We start from the raw sequence: 19,868 nt of genomic DNA on the forward strand, positions 1-19,868 counted from the left end.
ACATATGTTGAGCAATGCTAAAATAGTTCAATGATCACATTTTTAAGATGAGGAAACTGAGGCCCATAGAAGGTGAGTGACTTGCTATAGCCAACTACATCTTCTCCCTCCCAGGCCATCTTGTCTTATTGCTTCCTGGTAACCACTGCCCCATCCGTTGGCCTATGATGAAGGCGGCCCTGCAATCAGTTTTACCTCTACTGCTAATGGATCTGAGCTCTGCTGCTTACACATCTTTGGGTGATATCCCTTTGTGACCAACAGATGGAATTTGCAAGAAAGATGTGCAGGATTTGAAGTATAGTCTGTGACCAACGAGTACTGACATTTATCACCCTAACTAGAGTTCCTACCCCTGACGCTGGCCTCTGGGTTTGAATCAGCAGAGCTAATGGTCCATCATGACTGCCCTAAAGGACAATCTGAAGGAATAAATTCACTGATTCTGGGGCTGAGAGTGTATTACAAGTAACACCAGGGTCCAAAACCCTTTGGGAAGAATGAGACCTTAATGTAACTGGTTTGGGTGTAGAAAATTTGTAACTCTGAAGAGTTCTGTTAACCTGGAATTTAATGTGTCTTCCTATTTGGAAAAAGAAATGAACCCTAGTGTTTTCAGAAGGAGCTGATGTTTAATTGCCTCATGTATTCTTGCTTATGTTTTAGGAAGATTAAAGTGATGTTCTTACCTCTGAGTTTTGCTTCTAAGAGCCCACAGACTAGCCCACCTCAATTCTCAGGACATTATAGATTACAGTCCCTTCTAAATTTTCCCAAATAGCACTCTTCACCTTTGAGCTCGTTCCCTGCAAAAATACCCAACTATAGACTTCTAAATGACCACTTACTCAGGCTCTTCTGCCATAGTAATCTTACTATGACCAGAAATATAACCAAACAAGTAACAACTCAAGCATTTTCAATTTTGGCAATGTGAAATATAACACTGCTGGCTGAACTTCTAACTCTGGCTGAACTACTAACTCTGGCAGCACGGATGGAAAATGGCTACTCGTCTATCCCCAACCTCTACCACCATTTCTACATTAGCAAATTATGAAAAGACCAGGATTCCAGCCTCCTTGTACTGTGTGCCCCTTGGGCAAGTAACTGAAATAAGGAAATTTTCAGCAGGACCATTCCCAGCCTCAGTGTCCTTTTCTATATAACGGTACTAATACCTGCCTACCCACCTTCCGAGGTATTTTGATAACCAGATGAGATCATCTACCTGAACATGCTTTGGAAAAATAAACAATCCTATACAAATGTAAAGTATGGTTATTAAAAATTTTACAGTACATTATTCATTACTAAAATGATTTTTATAACAGCAAAACTTTTTTTTTACTCCACTGGCTTGAGCCAAAACTATGACATTGTTGGATGGCTAACAATGGATGAGCTAAAATGATGATATTGTTGCAACATCCTTAATTAGCATGACTTTCAATATAGTTCTGGTCACATTGCCTTTAGAAAAATGACGATGGACATTTTTCACTCTAATCTCCCAAGATCATTTAAATCAAAACTTGTGTATCTCTCCAGACATCATAGCTCTGATGCGCATGCCCAATACCAAGCAGAAGGCAAGGTAATTATCAGATAAATACAGAACTCTATACATACCTCCAGCTGAATGCTGTGGTGCACCCAGGCACTCTTTTGTCAGTGTGTTTGGGGCTTATGGGAAATGCTTTACAATGACAGTGGCAGTCATTAGAGGTCTACTGAGACATAGGTATATAAATATGCAAGATCAAGAACTTCCTGGTGAATTGCATGCAATGGACTTATCTTTTTTGAATATCGATAACATGAGAACCCCTTTCTTTCAGAAATACTACCATTACCAGTCTGAAAACACACACACACACATACACACACCAGCACATACCTCCTTAAATGTTCCTGGGGTGTTGATCAGCCGATAAGCTATATAGGTGGGGATGCAAATGAAAGACGAGGTTCCTATGCAGTAACCCAAAATGACGCTCCAGTGGGGATAATTATACTGGAAAAGTCGTAGCTGTGGGGGGCTCATCAAAAAACTGCAAATGATGAACTAAAACAGAAATTCCAAGAAATATTAAAAATCTTAACTATACCCACACAGACTGAGACAGTTCTGATACCAAGAACACCAAATGCTAAAGGCTAAGATACTTTCAGGAAATTTCCAAAATGTGATTATATCCTACATTGAACTCTGACACACAGAATTTACCAATCTCTGTACTTAAAATGTAATGATGAAATAGGCAGGGGTACATCTTAATTTCCCCCCATCTTAGCCCCTGTGGGGATGCCAAGGCCTCAGAACATTATGTAGGGAAGTTACAGCATCCCTTTCTGTGTAGTCGTGCGAAGGAGAAGAGCTTGGCTCCCCTGGGAGGAGTCTGGGCCCTTTGTTGCCAAATAATGGAGGAATGGGCTGGGCGACCTCCCCATGCCCTCCTCCGGGGACATTTTACTCTGCTTTGTTCTCAATCCCTTTTGCATTTCTCAGCAGTGATTGTTTTGGGTCTGATGGAAGCTACCCTTTGTCCAGGACAGATCCTAAGATTGTTAAGCCCTGGAGTGGACTCAGGCTCCCGGGTATGCATTCCTTCTTCCTGTTTCTTGAGCTCTCTGCTTTCTGCATTAAGCAACGTAGTCTGGGTTTTCAACAAGGATAGCTCTGCTGCCCGGCAGCTCAACAATGAATGCCTACCTGCCACGGGTCCTTCTAATGAAAGGAATTATGGAAGGAAAAAACAACTTAATATACTTTTTACCTGTAAATTTAGTGATAATTTCAACCAAGAAAAATTCCACAATGCGCTCCCAACACCCAGTTTATAAGTTTTCTTATTTTAGTTTGGTTTCCAGAGAGAGTGTAAATATCAGTTTTTGCCTAGTAACCACTGTGCCGAAATTGTTATTGCTCTTGATTTAATTTTATTTTATTATTTCATGGTTATAAAGAAGACAGTAATGTAAATTATTTGGATGGTTAAATATCTATTTATATCTTTTTTTTTCTTTGTCTGCAGGTAATAAAATGGGAAACTGTTAAACACACATCCATCTTCTGAGCAGTGTTAACCTAAGTCCAGGAGGAAGCTTTCAAAACAGGAGCCCACTCAATCGCAAACCTCTCTCCCGAATTACTCTTCTCTCGACACCAGATTCAGCTACAAAGGAAGCTAATTTTGGAACAGGGAAAAGAGAGGGTTTGGTTCGGAGCCAGCCCTGCTATAGCTAGTCTCATCTTGATGCCAGGTGTGTAAAATCCAGTGCAGCTCAGTGAGAGCTCAAGGCTCTTGCTGTGGAAAGAAACTGTTGCTTCTGATACCCCTTTCATAGGTCCTGTCCTCTCCTTGCTCTTATACAATATTGTCTTTTTTTTTTTTTGTAATTTTACTTCAGTGAAAAAGAATATTTTCAGTAAGCTACTAGTTGTTTATCTAAAGCAGCTTTAGAAAGCTCAGAGCAGAGGATCTGCTAAGTAAACCCAGAAGTGGAAGATAGATTGTCTCTTCTCAATTGGGCACTTGAGCACTTGCCTTTGGAGGAGGTGAGTAAAGTGAACATCATAGGAACGGTGAGTAATGTGCCTGAATCCAAATCTGTACATGGGTTTTTCTGGGCTAAGAAAATCACAGACTGCACACCAAGGGTTTACCCAGTCTGCCAGACAACCAGAAAAGACCAAAAGTCTCAGGGCTGGGACTAGGGTGACATGTGTGAGGCATTCACGTTAGGCACCAAAATTTCAGTGATTGAGATAAATAATATTTTTCTGCCATAATCTAATAAGATGGGATCTGACAGGGCTGGATGAAGGTGAGCTGTACAAGTACAGGGTCAGATCTGCGCATACTTAAAAATTTTGAGGCTTTGTTCATCATGGATTTCTTTGCATTAATTTTGATTTTAAAAAATTTGTACATTAGAATATGAGTTATCTTGATTATTGAGTTTCTTGACGCTACTTAAATTTTGCAACTGAGGTAAGTGCCTCCTCGTGTGCCTTGCCCAGGACGTGGTTTCCTCACTTGTGGGGGAATAAGAAACAAAATAAACAAACATGGTTTCTGCCCTCAAGGAATTAATCCAATGTCTTTTCTTCCTTTGAAAAACAAATGAAGGGATTTAAGTAGATTAGTGAGCGGCACTGGTAATAATATAAATTAATAACCTTTTATGTTGGGACTTCCTCTTCTGGTAATGTTGGGTTAGGTTGTTCGGCCCAACCTTTCCACTGAAAACAACTAAAAAAAATCTGGATTAAAAATATATTTTTAACCTACCTGAAAGCATTAACAAGCTGACAAAGCAATAAGGAACTACCAGGTTGAGATCTAAGCCTGAGCCCCAAGTGTGCAGGAGCCACCCTGCCCTGAGAATATTTGCTGCTCGGGGCAAACGTGGACTTTGGTTTTGCAGCCTCCAGGGTCCAGGGGAATGGAGGTCAGGGAGGGATTCTAGGGTGGAGCAAGGTACATGCAGTGTCACAGAGGTAAGGAGGAGCACACGGCCCATGCTATACTTTCGTGTTGAGATGGTGGGTAGCACAAAAACTAAAGGGCTGGCCCCACGAGAGTCAAAACAGAATACAGAGCTGTTTTGAAAAAATGGGAAAGACAGCTGCATGTCAAAGGCAGAGATATCCTAAGGCAAAATGGATGACTCAGCTCCAAATAAGCTGAAGATGGATAGAGGGAATAGTCTAACAACCTTTTTGGCTTTGAAAGATCAAAAGGCTCTCAAAGTTACAGATAAACTAAAGAACTGCTGACGTGCCTGGAGTAGTTTCCCTTGAGCTACGTCAGACTGCACTTGGGAGGTTAGCAGGGCGTGCGTGCATCTTCGGGCGAGTTCCCTTCCCAGACGGACACACGGGAAGGAGGGCACGGGAGGCGGCACGCTGAACATGCCCAGGCAGAAGGGCAGCCCCTGCAACTCAACTGTCTCGTCCAGGTCCTTGGGCAATAAATGGAATCTACTTTTAACTCACATCTATGCTTGAGGACCTTATGTGGGGCCTCTCTAAGAAAAGAGTACAAAATTATAAATACAAAATTACTAGGGCCCCTCCCAGGGCCTTCATGAGCAGCAGTGTGAATCCTCCCCAGCTCTTATTTGTTACATGAACATGGACCCTTTATGGGAAGTCTCTAAGCCTCAATTTCCTTAGATAATGTGAAGATACCAGAACTACAGTTATTTCATAGAACTGTGAGGATTAAAAGAACAATGAGTGTAAATTTAGCACAAAGCCTGGTGTGGCACTTAGTGCTCAATAAATATTATTATTTATCGTTATTAGTGAGCAGGGCACTAATGTAATAAAGTGGTGGAATTCAGAATCATGATTTACCATGGGGGGTGACGGGAGGGGACACAGAAGGGTCTTGGGAGGTGCTGGTCATGTTTTTGTTTCTTGGTATGAGTTTTGGTTATAAAATTTTGTTGATCTTTACAGTTTTCTGTATATATGTTACACTTCAATAACATTTATTTCTTACAAGCATTTGAGGGTGAGTTTTTCCTAGGGTGAGGAGGAAAAGGGAAATGACAACTCACCAGGAGAAACAGTGGGCTGATGGCTACCCAGCAGATCCTCCAAAACCATCCAGGGCTGAAGCCAAGCATTTCCTTCACATCACTGCAGAACTGAGTGATGCCTAAAATCACCCAAGAGAGAAAGAGGGCAACTGAGAGATGAGATGGATTGTCCTCTTATCCCGGTTCTCAGGGAGAGTCATGGTCACCAGGATCAGCATTGGGAATGAAAAGGAGGAAGGCAGCTGGAATTCCTGCCCTGGACAAGGGTAGCAGCTCTGGAATATCCCCATAGACGGGGCTCACGGGCACCCTCCAGTCTGGAAGTGGACTGGAGGACTTGTTACACAGCTGCATTTTTTTAGCAAGTGAAGCTCTTCCATATGAAGTTAGAATGAAATAATAATACACCTTATTTAGTTTAGTGTCTTGACTGTAAAGATGAAAGAAGGTATCTCCAAACCTGGATTTCTTCATTTCAATTGCTGTGTCCTCCCCATCCTGGCCCAGGAGCTCTTGGGGCCCCTGTCCCATGGCCCCATGTCAGCTGCCCTCTCTGTACCCCTGGTGGTTTCACCCTCACCAAAATCCATCTCAGAATCAGTGGGGGAGAATTTGAGATTTTACCAGGACAGGTAATGCAAACAGGAATGGTCTTGTCTCTTCCTTAGAAGATAAACCCCTACCTAAGCTCTGTCTGGGGCTCTGGAAGGAATTTGTGCCTGCAAAATTTAAATTGGGGGCCCCTTGATATAACTGTAGTATATTGTACACTCTGAAGCTGCATTCACAGAGGACTGGTTCTTTGTTCTCCGTGCAATTCTTAGAACCAATCGGAATCTTAAGTACCTGCTGTGGATGAGCTATCAGGAACTGCTTCAGCTTGTCTCCATTAGACAGACATTTAAATCCAGCAGGCCAAAAAAAAAGTCCTCTCACGAGTGTGGGCAACACTTGGCAGGTAAACTCACAGCCCTCCCCACTACATGGGACGACTCCCAGGGGTGTAAATCTCCCTGGCAACGCAGGATATGACTCCAGGGCATGAGCCTGGACCCGGCATTGTGGGATTGAGAACATCTTCTTGACCAAAAGGGGGAAGAGAAATGAAACAAAATAAAGGTTCAGTGGCTGAAAGATTTCAAATGGAGTCAAGAGGACACTCTGGAGGCATTCTAATGTGCTATATTATCCCTTTTTAGGTTTTAGTGTTTTGAAATAGCTAGAAGGAAATACCTGAAACTGTTGAACTGCAACCCAGTAGCCTTGATTCTTATGTAACTGTGTAGCTTACATGGTGTGACTGTGATTGTGAAAACTTTGTAGCTCACACTCCCTTTATTCAGTGTATGGACAGATGAGTAGGAAAATGGGGACAAAAATCAAATGAAAAATAAGGTGGGATGAGGGGAATGGAATGCTTTGGGTATTCTTTTTACTTTTATTTTTATTCTTATTTTTATTTTTTTATTTTTTGGAGTAAGGAAAATGTTCAAAAATTGTGATGATGAATGTACAACTATATGATGGTACTGTGAACAATTGATTGTACACTGTGGATGACTGTATGGTATGTGAATATATCTCAATACTGAATTTTAAAAAAAAAGAGTGTGGGCAATTCATTTCACAGAGTGCAGAGGGAACACGATCTATTTCTGAAGAAGGCAATCAGCTGAGATTATTTCACAGGCCTACCAGGTCATGTTTTGTAATCTGGCCCTACTTGCCTTTAATGAAACCAGCCCTTCTCCATTCTGTGGCTACGGGCTGCCTGAAGGCAGGCACCTTACCATAAAACCAAGACACGGCAACTGCTTCAATAAGCGCGACAGTCAGGACGGCGGGCCCCGTGGCATACTCCTCCAGCAGCTTCACCACGTAGGCCCCTCCCTGCAAAGAAGAAGGGAACCTGGGTGAGGGCCCTCCTTACCAGGATAATTCTGAAACATCCCCACCTCAGACCTAATAGAAGTATCCCAGAGCCTGCCTCCGGGAAAGGCCTCTGCAGTGCAGGCCTGACTCCACTCCCTCTGATGCCTTTTCCCACCCCAAGGAACACTCTCTTATTTGTTTCCTCTCCCCACTAAGCTTTAAGAGACAAACCCCAAATGGGCACTATTTTGAATTTTCCTCTATTTACTGCACACCTATGGTGTTCTCTACCCTGTGGAATCTCTGTCTCAAAAGACTGAAACTGGGAGGGTTCATGATACTAGATACACAGAACACAATGGTCTGTTCCAACTCACTACCCTTGTGCCTAACTCAGCCCCCCCACCTGCCATCCTATAGAAGATCCTGCACTGTTGGGGTCATTCCTTGAAGATAGCTAGCTGTAAGTCTGCCCTCAGTTGGGAGGACACAAAGCTGAGGAGGCCCGTGGGTGCTGCCTGGAACATGCTTTACAGTATTGGCCTCAGCTACTTAAAAAAAAAAAAAAAAAAAATAGCCAGAGAAGGACTGGCTTCTTTGCCATTGAAAGTTCTCTGGAAGAGGCAAAGTGACATCATTACAAATGCAAGATGCCAGCCTCCAGATGCCCTGTATACTAGGGCAATATTCCCATGAAAGCAGCCCTCAGGAGCAGAAATAGACTAGAAAAGCAAAGCCTGGCTTTTGTCCAGATATTCTGTCGAGACTGAAATCTAGTTGGATCTCCTGTGAAGTGCCGAGAGCCTCCAGATACCATACACAGATTCTACAAGGAGATGCTGCCAGAGATGTTTCTTCTTATCCTTGATGACAAATTTTAATGGTTGTGATGTCCCTCCTTTCTTTGGCCCTAAAGCCAGGGCACTGTATGAGATGGAAGGAAAGGCACAGCTTCTCATAGAGTTATGTTGCCCCAGGGGAAGCCATCTCAAAGCTGAAGACTGTGATACTCACAAAAGTCAGGGTGATCAGGGATCCAAAGAAGCAGGTAATGACCACGCCAAGCACAAACCACTCCCGGCGCTTTGCCCAGATGTGTGGGAACTCATCCAGCACAGCTGTGATCACCCCCTCCAAGCCTGCAAACTGAGGGACACACAAACGGTTACAGTGGAGGCTTTGCAATGAGTCTGCTACCTTCTAGGTCAGTGACCAGGAGGAAGGGAGGGCATCACTCAGGGACTGTAGAATTGTGGAGTGACCCGTCAAGCTGAACATAACCAGATCCCCCTACTCACTGCCCATGAAAACACCTGGAAGTATATTTCTCTATTTACACTGTCATTTAGAACCCATCACCAAGGAAATCCAGGAAAGAAAACGTAGCGCATGGACAGAACTTCTATTTGTGAGGTGTCTAAAGGTCTTGGGAAGAGTTTGATTGTCCTAGAAGGGCCAATTCAAGGCTGAGACTCGCTCCATGATCATAGCTACAAGCTGCTGAGCTGGCAGGGCACAAGAGTGACCACGCCCTGGCCTTTAGGTGTCACCATCTGTTCAAAGGACAGTGCGCTGTTGTCCAGTGCCAGGCTCTTTACCCACATTATCGCAATAATGACTCTCTATTATATTAGAGAGCGGTGAGTGCTAAGGGGTGAATGGGGGGCTGGTAGGGGAGCAGGGGCACCAGGAAGGAGCATCCAGCATTTCCCAGGATGGACAGGATCGGAGGGAGTGGGCACAGTATCCTCCTCCTTTCTGTCCTCCCCAGGGCCCATTTCCTTCCCCATTCACTCACCGTGCTGTCTAAGCCTAGTGTGATTAACATCAGGAAGAAGATGATGGCAAAGAATGTGGAGGCTGGCATATTGGCTATGGCTTCTGCATATGTGATGAAGAGGAGACTGGGGCCTGAGACAGAGGGAAAGACAAGGGGGTGGTCTCCGACAGCTGTTCTCCTAAGATGTCGTGGAGGAAAACAGCCACACCAACAATTACAGCTCTTATCACAATACCTCACATGCATGTCAGGCTTTGACACATACCAAATGCTTCCTCACACTCCACTCGTCTTACCTGGCCATCCCAACACCTGGGAGGCTGGGAGGGAATGGTATCCACCTGGAAAAGTACATGCCTTATACCAGCACAGAGGATGGAAACAAACCCAAGACTGGAAGGCTAGCAAAGCTGCATCCAAGAATAATAATTTCTACTATATAACAAATCAATGATTTGGGGGGGACCAGGATTTATATCTCTAAAATTCCACAACACATAGCCCTCTCTGATATCTTTAGCTTCAGAATAGTAGGAACTGTTAAATTGATTTCAGTAGTGACACAGGCCTTGGAATAAAGATACCCCACTATTCTGAAGTCCCTTTTGGTTGTGTGAGGAATGTGTCCCCAACCTCTCGTGAGCTAGCTTGGAGTGCCCTCCACTGGGGTACAGGGGTGATCAGAGAACCCCATAAGACCAAAGACTCATAGTAAGTTAGCAAGAAAGCCCTGGCACTTTGGATGGATTATATGGTATGTGCATATAGCTCAATGGAAAAGAAAAGAAAAGAAAAAAGAGAAGAGAAGAGAAGAGAGAAGAGAAAAAAGAAAAGAAAAGAGAAAAGAGAAGAAAAAAGGAAAGGAAAGAAAAGAGAAGAGAAGAGAGAAGAGAAGAGAAGAGAAGAGAAGAGAAGAGAAGAGAAGAGAAAAGGAAAGGAAAGGAAAGGAAAGGAAAGGAAAAAGAAAAAGAAAGCCTTGGGACTCCATTCATTGGATCTCATCACCTCTTTTTCAACATCTGTTGTTGTTTTTTCTTTTTCCATGAAAATCTCATTAAACAGCAGACTGGCAATGTCAGCTACATTTTTCTATAAGGGGAAGTTCTAGGTGTTACTAATCATTTGCTTACTAGACTTGGTCACCTAGACACAGGACCCAAACCCACTGGTTTTAAAACAATCCTCCAAGTCATATTTCCAAGCCCAAGTATATTCAAGGTCCCAGTTACTGGGAGCTGAGGGAGCTGCCCCATCCCTGCCACAGCCCACATGTATGGACAAGGTTGAGATCTCCAGGGCAGTCGGTTTCTCTAAAACCTCTGAAAATTTGAAAAGGAACATTTAAAAATAACTCAAAGTATAGATAGTTGTAAAGGTCCAAAGAGCAGCAAAGAGTAACCCAGGCCAGACCAACTCAAAGGAATTCAGTAGGAGCAAGAACCCCAGGTCCCACCTGCATCTCTGGCCACCTCAGACACATCTTCACTCCTCATCTCGGCCATGTACCCAAGCACCGTGAAGATGACAAATCCTGACACGAAGCTCGTCATGCAGTTCACCACACTGGTCACCAGGGCGTCTCTGGAGTGGAAAACCAAGACGGCTGAGACATTTCCGAGGTCAGGAGTCTACGGTTGTCCATCTGTGCCTGCCCTGCCTTGGTGAGCAGGCTGAGCTCAGAGGGCCTCCGGGTCTGCCCTGTGTCCCTCCCCTTCCCCCAGAGCCCGGCCTCTCCAACGGGTCAGATCAGGCTTGGAGCACAAGCTGCTGTTACCACCACGCGTGGCAAGGGGAAAAGAGCAGTCAGGGGTTGCTTGAAGAGACAGTCCTGTTACAAAAAGCACAGCTCAGACCTCTCAATTTCAAACTAGGCTTGCTCCAAAGTGGGGCCTGAGTCAGAGTGGGGCCTCAGGTTTAGACTTTTATCTGCACATGAAGCCACAAGACTGCCACAGAGATACCCTGACACTTTTAAAAGACCTCACCATATGACTTCAGGCTGGTGTCCCAATACAAGGCCACATCGCCCAAGCACATGAATTCCTCTCTCTTTTTCTTCCCTTAAATCATGTAATTATCTTATAAATAGCACAATTAGATTGCTGGACATTTCCATCTATGGTAGACCATGAAAATAAGGTTTGGTCTAAAGATGATGAGTGATATTTAAACCATCACTGGGGTAACACTCCCTGTTTTGTCAAAAATTCTGAAATGAGATTTTGCCACAAAAATCAGCATTTTGTGTCAGTCAAAATAGTTCAATCATTATACTTTGTGTATGCCTCCATAAAGAAAATCACATAATTTTTGATTAAACACATTAACTAGTTAAATTTAAACACTGAACGTACATTGCAATTTTTGTAAAGCTTGTTTGGATTTTTTTTAATTGCTTTTTAAAAAATATACAGGGACTTTCACCAAACTGTATACTTGAAAGTAGTTAAAATGGGAAATTTATGTTGTGTATAGATACATTACACAAAATGTGAGAGGCCTGGGCCTCGCTGGCCAAGGGCGAACTGGTCAGGGACTGAGGTGCCCCCGAGGGGACAGTCTCATCGCAGCCGAGCCCAGCCGGGCCTGAGGCCATGGACTCCATCCTGTAGCCTTCCTCCAGACTAGCTGACTTCCGCTCGGCCCACTTCCAGTCTCTGCTTGGGGGATCCCAGATACTCACTGATAACAGTTGTTGTTGAATTTGTTGTAGCTAGCAAAAGCCAGGAGGACCCCAAAGCCAGGGCCAAGAGAGAAGAAGATCTGAGCTGCAGCATCAACCCACACCTGGAACACAGCAGAGGTAAGAGATGGGGCAAGGGGACGAGCCCAAGCCGAGGCTGGGCATCAGCAAGGCCAGTGCCTCTTGTGGCTCCACGTGGCCACGTGCAGAGGAACCGGAAAAAAAAATAAAAACAGCTTTCCAGGCTCATTGCATATCACATGCAAACAAATGTGATTCCCCTTCCTATCATCTCATCATAAACCAACCCTCTGACCTCAACTGTATTTTTTATACTTGTATTTCTACTTAAAGCAGACACGCTAGCACATGGAAAACAAATTTCAGTTGTCCCTTACTGTCCTATTTGGAGGAGGACTAGCTTCAGTAAGTAAAATGACAAGACAGGCCCATACCTTTTCCCTCATCATCTTACCCCTGTCTCCAGGAGTTTCTGCCAGTTGGGTTTCAGGTAGAAGACAACCCCCCTCCAGGCTCCAGGGAGAGTGGCCCCCCGCACCAGCAGGATAGAAAGGATGATATAAGGGAACGTGGCTGTCACCCACACCACCTGGAAGAAAGGAAAGCAGAAATGCAGGTTCTCACTGTGCCATCCCAGGGACAGGGCAGGAGGACAGCAAATGGGTGTCTGTGACTTTCTTTTTTTAGTTGTGGTAACATAAATATAAAATTAAATTTCCCATTTTAACCACTTTCAAGCATACTATTTCTTTTATTTTTGAAGATCTCCAAGAAAGGACATTCAGTCTCTTTTCTCTGTAACTTTAGGAGGCAAGATGGTGGGGCAGAAAAGATCACAAACTTTAGAATCAGACTGACAGGGATTTGATTCACAGCTTGGCCATTGCCAGCTATCTCTAAGTCTGTTCCACATCTGTAAAATGGGGAAAATACCTAGCAGGAGACAATAAAGTTAGCCAGTGTATATAATGCACTGAATTTGGTCTATGATGGGTTTTCAGTAAACTACTGTCACTATGATTAATTGTGGTACTTACCAATGGGTTAAAGGAATTTTGGGTAAAAAAAATCATTTAATGACTCTTGGGATTGGCCCATTTCCAGAATTTTCTTATAGATTAGGTGAGGAGAGATTGAGAATCATGGAGCAGGCTTGGCATTGAAGGAAACTATGGTTGTTCCCTTGCCTTTGGCCATCCAGACTACTGGGGCCTGCATTTGAGACCCTGTGGAGCTCCTTGGCAGACCTGGGTCAGCAGTCAGAGTCCTCCTCACCTTGCCAGATGTTTTGACACCTTTCCAGATGCTGAAGTAGATAACAGTGAAGATCAGCATGATGCAGAGGGTAAGCTGCCAGCTGATGCCCCCCAGGTCCTGGAGACCCTTAGACCGGTGGATCTGCAAGACATGGCGCCTGGGGTGAAAGAGAGAGGCCCATGAGAGGGTCTGAACGGTGACTTGAACATATAATCTGTGACATCTCTAAGAGGATGGCAGGAGAAAAACATGGACACTGCCCCACAAGGACCACCAGGTGGTCAGTGAGCCTTAGGCAGAGCTGGGATTGGCCCTGCCCATCCTGTTGAGGCACAGTCAACTGACTGACTCTGGGAAGAGCCAAGTCTCCTTTCCTGGGAGGGGCCCAACCCTGTCACCAACTAGGCCTAGCATGAAGATTTGTACATGTGACACTGGGCTACTCCAGCAGCTCTCTCCAGGCTGCCACACTGCCTGAAATTCCAGCATTAAAGGATACTCCCTTCTTCTGAAAGGCACACAACCACTTACAAAGTCAGCATATTAAACCATAAACTATTTGAAGTGGTTTGTCAGATGCTTTGCTGCCTTGGCAAGTGGCTGAGAGGAGCACCTGGGAAGAAGGACTGTTTTGATGCAGGGCAGTAATTTTGGAAAGTGAAGGGAGGCATTTGTCCAGGTATGTCAGGGACATCAGAAAGGAGGGGAGAGACCCAGAAGGGCCAGGCTAAGGAGTCCTCAAGGCAGAGTCTCCCAACGCCAACTCCTGCCAGGGCCAGCCCTGCCACCCCCTACTCTCATCCATCCCCATCCTGCTAGCCGCACCTCTCAGGAATCAGTGGGAGGGGGAGGAAAAGCCCCTGCCTGCTGCCTCCCTCCTCGGAAGCCAAATGCTAGGGATGTGACCTGCCCTGACGTGCCACCCCCGCACTTACATGCACTTACGTGTAAAACTCTTCAGCAGGGGACGTGGAGTGGAGAGTCCAGGTGACGTTGTCCTCAGAGAAGTAGTTGGTGCAGTTGCCTGTGTTCCAGGAGTTCTTGCAGCTGGTCCAGGGCAGCTGGCCCGTGAAGGAGGAGAGGAGGTAGTAGAGGGCCCAGGCCATGATGGTGTTGTAGTAGGAGGCGATGTAGAAGGCGATGATGCAGATGGCGTAACCGATCCCTGGGCAGTGGGGGCAGGTGAGAGGACAAGTTCAGGGGAAGACAGTCAAAGACCTAAACAGCACTGGAGGGCACCGTGGCCAGGTGAAGGTGAAAGCGGGCATGGCCACTCATTTCATTCCCCAAGGACGCCGGGAGACGGCGGGAAAGGGGCAATCCAGTAGATTACTTACATGCATCTGCAAGGTTCCATGTTTTAGAGAATGTATACATGTGCTATTAACACTTTTAAATTTTTATTATTTATTTTAAATTTTATTTATTGTATTTTATGTAAATAATACAATTTTTAAAAAACTAATTACTTAGTTTGCTTTTAATTGTCACTTATTTTGTTTCCCTTTAACAAGTTTACACCACTTGAGCAGCCAAAAACTTAAATTACTAAAGTTATTTTCCAGAGATGCCTAAGATCTAACTGATTCCAGGAAAGGGCCCCAGCTTCCCACGCATTGGTGGAAATCACCACTTCCCTGGGAAGCCCCTCTCCCCCGCCCACCCAAGCCCTTCAGTTACCTTTGAAAATCGGGCAGATTTTCCTCCATATTGAGATGCATCCATTTCTGTGGTACTGACCCAGAGCAAGCTCCATGTAGAAGAGAGGGATCCCCCCAAAAATGGCCATGATGGTGTAGGGGAGCAGGAATGCCCCTGAGGCAGAGGAAAGACCATTTCACTCCCAGCCCACATGTGTTCCAGCCCAGCCCACCGGATCTGGGCACAAGGAGTCACATGGAGAACCAGAGAGCATCCCAAAGTCACCCAGTGCTGAATGGCTTTAAACACACTCCCTGGTCTTAGTGCTTTACCAGAAGGAGGAATATTGGAGCTTCACAGCTAGAGCTGGGTTTGGGAGTCAAAACCAGGCATCAGTAAAAGCTCCATGACTAACTGCCTGTAGGGTTCTGGGCCATTTTCCTCCCCTGAGCTCCAATTTCCTCCCCTATAAATCGACAGGATTGAGAACTGACACATGCCAGAATCACTGGTGAGCTTAAAACACAAACTCTTGTGGATTCCTGGAGCCACCCCAAACCTCTGGAAACAGAATCTCCAGATATGGGTGGTGAAACACGAGTTTTTTCCAAGCTCCCCAAGTGATTCTGATGTAATTAGTAAACGGAGCAGTGTTCGGGGCAGATGGAACAGATCACCTGCAAGGGACCGGCCAGCTGCAACAGCTACAATCTCTGAATTAGGGTCTTTGTGAATCAATACTATCCGTAGCCCAGACAGTTGGTTATTGATTTTTGGCTATATCTCTGTAATTCCAGCGATCCAGAATTATCTCTCACGAGTCACCTTCACAGGTGTGGCTGAAAAGGGGAGCTTTTCACAAAATGATCGGTGCAGAGCTGCTGCTACATTGCCATGCAGATGCCTCCTGGATCTCATGGTGCTGCGTGGCTGAGGCTGAATTTGTAAATGCCAAGCTGAGGTGAGCTCCCCTGCAGCCTGAATCTTAGCCCAAAGGGTAGGTCAGCTGTGATTTTCCCTGATAACTTTCCCTACCATAAGTGCTTTGAATAGAAACCTGAACTCAGTGCAAATTAGAAAGGTCCCACCTAACAAAATCATACTGGGTAAATGTGGCCTGAGAATAAGAACCTTACTGTGTTTCATGGTGGCCTTTGTCCAAAGGGTTTGCTTGACCGACTTTGCACAAGGAAATTAGTGTAGGGGAATTGTCACCAGCAACTCAGCCCCTTATATAATGCTCAAAGATGAGTACTGGCAGGCTGGAGATAAGGTGATTACAACTTTCTCTCCTCCCAGGCAAGAAGCCCTGGGTTTCTTCCCTAACCCATCTGGAATTCTTTGCAGCTGCACAGACAGAGGTCCTTAAAAGATGCAGCAAATCCAGGCAACTCTGTATCAGGACATGGAAAAAGTGAGGATGACACAAATGGATTATCCTCCCAAACCTCTTCTTAGCTGCCCTGCAAATCTATAGCCAGATCCCCTGTCAAAAGAAATACTGACTGATTTGATTCCCATCCCTGGTTCTTTTCCTATTCTGATAACAAATCCAGTGTCAACACAGAGGCCTGTCTCACTTTTCTCTCATGCTCTACTTTCTGCAGGGCTCACATATTCATGCCTACAGTCAGCTACCATATTTGATATTCTAGAGCTAATGGCTCTCAATGCTTTGAGGGGTACAGGGTATCTGGCCTCAAAAATCCAACACTTTTGTATGAGATAGAAGGGATATCCATGCATGATTTGGGGTTGGCAATAATTTTATGCTGTGGCTAGGTTCAGTTTTGGATCATGCCCAGACTGGTAACTTAAGACTCTGGACCTAAGCTGATGCCCTCTTCTGACCTCACACAGGTCCTCAGGCCCAGGTGGGTCTGGGACTTGGGGGCCACCTCCCAATCTTCCCTTGTCCAGATCTAATCCCTCTTGATGACTCTTCCAAGGAGAACCTGCCACCAGGAGTGAAAGAGCTGAGCACAGCTCTGAAGGCCATTCCCTCCCTCACTTCTGTCTCGGTGGAGGGCGAGCTTGGATAAGGTACAGATCAGGAGAGGGGCCCTGCTGCAAATGAAGCACTAAGGACGATGGAGACCTGGCGAGCTCAGGTTTGGGAGAGCTTTCATCCAACTTCATAACCAAAGAGCCTCAGACATGCTGATCTAAGCTTTTTGGCTTTCTGAGGATCTTTTAGACTAGCTTGAGAGTCTAAGCAACCATGTTCCCAGACTCTTTGCAGTTTAACAAGTCAGAAAGATGTGGCTCTTCTGACCTCCCAGGAGACCTATGAGCCATGCCTCAGTTTGCACCCAGGATACTGACCTCCTCCATTCTGGTAACATATGTAGGGAAAGCGCCACACATTGCCCAGGTCCACAGCATAGCCAATGACTGACAGGAGGAAATCCACCTTCTTGCCCCAGGTCTCCCGCTCCCCATGATGAACCTCGGCCATTAGGGTGGTGGTGGCTGCTGGGGCAGAGTGTCGGGTGCCATCTCCTGTTCCAGGGCCCTGAACTGCTGAATACCCATTGGAGATTTGGCCAGAATCCACTTTATCCCCTGGGGCAGGGACACCCTTCTGCAGAAGTCCATTTTCCTGGCAATCTTCTCCATTCTTACACGCTGACGGCTCCTTTGGAGAATTTAAGGGCGTGGTCTCCATCCTGATGGGTAGTGGAGGAGACTGATGTCCATCTGCCGGGGACCTGAACCGAGTTCTTGGTCCTCGTGTTTGTGGTTCCCCTCAGATCTTTATATGAACGGGGTTGAGAGCCCTGTTGGAAAGGCACAGAGAGAAAGGAGAATAAAGTTAGGCGTTTTACTTGTTTTTGGAATTAATTCATTATACACCTTAAACTACATTAGTTAATGAGATTACAAATGCATCTGTTATATATGAAGGCATCTTATTTGCTATGAGTCAATAAAATCAACTAAATGTTTCAGCCTATACAGAGCATCAAATCACAATCTAGTTCTTTGAAAAGTAAAAAAAAAACATGCTAAACAAAATAGCAAATCACTGAGGTTTCCCACAGGCTCTATCTAAGAGCAACCCATTTACTTCACTTCAGGGGACCAAAATCTTACCCTCTAGTTTACCAGTAACAGAAGAATGTAAGAAGAGGACTAACTTCAACAAATCTTCACAGAGCACTTTCCTGTCCTGGATGATGTGCGGGGGAAAACAGTAACAAATAGAGGAGTTTCTGCCTATAATAGATAAGGACGGTCCTCTGGGAGATTTAAGCCAAACACCCAAAGTCATACTCTAAATAAGCTATTGATACTTTCAAGAAAGTAAAAGAGCAAAGGGTAGAGGTGCAAAGGCAACTCTTTATGAATCAGCCCTAGCTCCTCAGCTGAGGACTTTTTACTCTTTCTTTAGCCCAAGTCTTGGAAAACTGAACAGGCAGTTCCATTTTGCCCCTGAATGTCCCCTGGGTCTTAAACAGCACTGCTACTCACAGTCATTCTTCCGGAGCCTCCCCAGCAACTCTGAGGGGAATCCACCTGTGATTCTGCAGATTCCGCTGCGTGGAGCTGGCGGCGGCCCCTGGCGGCCCTGCTGGGAGAGTCAGGGAGCAGAGCCCGAGGCCCCCCGGGGCGGCAAGGCTGGGGTCTGTCCCTGCACACCGTTGCGGGAGGGCCGGGCATGGGCCGCAGCGCCTTCCTGCCACTACCGTGGGCCGGGTAGAGTCCCAGGTGTCAAACAGAGTGGAAATCGGAGCCCTTTTGGACTTTACACCTACCACTTGTTATAAAGTAGGAAGCAGCCAAGACCTTCCAGCTAACTTCGTTTCTTTGGGGCCTGAACTTTTCAAACTCTTGAAACACTTTGTGAGTTGAAACTTGTTTCCATTAAGCCAAGACCACATTATATCTTTTTTAGGAAAAAAGCAGGGATAGAGCCCTGCCACTGTCCATAAATGCAAAGATGTGCTACTTACCCTCCAAACCCTATAGTCGGAGGACGGTTAGGAATTGGTAACTAATAAAAATGGCAAGTGTATGTCTCTTATCTATTTGGGAGCTTTCAGTGACGGTAAGTTAACTACCCCTGCATGGAAATGTTTAGACAAAAACTCAGGGGGTGAAAAATCAGAACACAAAGTAGCAGATAACTGTGTATATAAATATTGGCCAGGATTAGACAGGAACACCAGGGGATGTAAGTAATTAGAGTCTTGTGTTGGTTGGGTTCTTTTTTTCTGTAAAGTGGAAAATAAAACTTTAAAAGGGATTGATTGGTGCCCCAAATACCTGAGGTAATAAGAAACAAACCAGCCTTATGCAGCTAGGGAGACTCTGTGTGTGTGTGTGTGTGTGTGTGTGTGTGTGTGTGTGTGTGTGTAAGAGAGAGGAAGGGGAGATTGGTGTCCGGGGTTCTACCCCAGCCTGCTGCCTGGCCGCCTACCCCACCCCACCCTGGCCCAAGGATGCAAACACCACTCAGGAAAATACAAATTTCTGCCGAAGAGTGACCAAATATGATGGCAGCACGTTATTGTGGCATTAATAGCACTGAATTATGTTGGGGAAGGTGGTTGAAAGGGGAAGTTTTGGGTCGTGTATGTTACTAGAAGGAGAGTTAGAAGATAAAACATGGGACTGTATAACAGAGTTACCCCTGTTGTGGATGATGGGCTGTGGTTAATAGTACAAATATAAGAATGTTCTTTCATGAATTATAACAAATGTACGACACTATTACAAGATGTTAATATTAGGGTGGTATATGGGAAAAAATACACCTAATGTAAACTATGGACTATAGTTATCAATAGTCTTTCATCAGTTGTAATAAAGGTAACACATTAATGCAAAGAATCAACAATAGGGGGGTATTTGGGAAGACTGTATTTTTTACATGACTTTTTTGTAAACCTACAACTTCTCTAATTTAAAAAAAAACAATTAAAAAAACTCATTATGCTAGGTGAAAGAAACCAGACACAAAGTACTACATATTGTATGATTCCATTTATATAAAATGTAAATATAAATAAATCTATAGAGACAGAATTAGATTAGTGGTTATGTAGGACTAGG

The 19,868-nt window shown here is 45.0% G+C and overlaps 1 protein-coding gene across 2 annotated transcripts in view; it reads right to left on the bottom strand.

Moving 5' to 3' along the window:
• The window catches only part of SLC6A4 (solute carrier family 6 member 4), a 36,262-nt gene that overhangs the window by 4,450 nt on the left and 11,944 nt on the right, over positions 1 to 19,868 (bottom strand). For both annotated transcript variants that reach the window (XM_037809871.1, XM_037809872.1), the window contains exons 2-13: positions 17,136 to 17,590; positions 14,850 to 14,984; positions 14,115 to 14,334; positions 13,188 to 13,326; positions 12,367 to 12,501; positions 11,892 to 11,995; positions 10,662 to 10,789; positions 9,227 to 9,339; positions 8,443 to 8,574; positions 7,347 to 7,446; positions 5,575 to 5,675; positions 1,901 to 2,068 (exon numbers count right to left, since the gene is read on the bottom strand). In XM_037809871.1, the coding sequence (XP_037665799.1) occupies positions 1,901 to 2,068; positions 5,575 to 5,675; positions 7,347 to 7,446; positions 8,443 to 8,574; positions 9,227 to 9,339; positions 10,662 to 10,789; positions 11,892 to 11,995; positions 12,367 to 12,501; positions 13,188 to 13,326; positions 14,115 to 14,334; positions 14,850 to 14,984; positions 17,136 to 17,478 (1,818 nt within the window). In that variant the 5' untranslated portion in view covers positions 17,479 to 17,590. The remainder of the gene's footprint in view (positions 1 to 1,900; positions 2,069 to 5,574; positions 5,676 to 7,346; positions 7,447 to 8,442; positions 8,575 to 9,226; positions 9,340 to 10,661; positions 10,790 to 11,891; positions 11,996 to 12,366; positions 12,502 to 13,187; positions 13,327 to 14,114; positions 14,335 to 14,849; positions 14,985 to 17,135; positions 17,591 to 19,868) is intronic.

The sequence above is a fragment of the Choloepus didactylus genome, chromosome 18, assembly GCF_015220235.1.
Source record: "Choloepus didactylus isolate mChoDid1 chromosome 18, mChoDid1.pri, whole genome shotgun sequence".
NCBI lineage: Eukaryota > Metazoa > Chordata > Mammalia > Pilosa > Megalonychidae > Choloepus > Choloepus didactylus.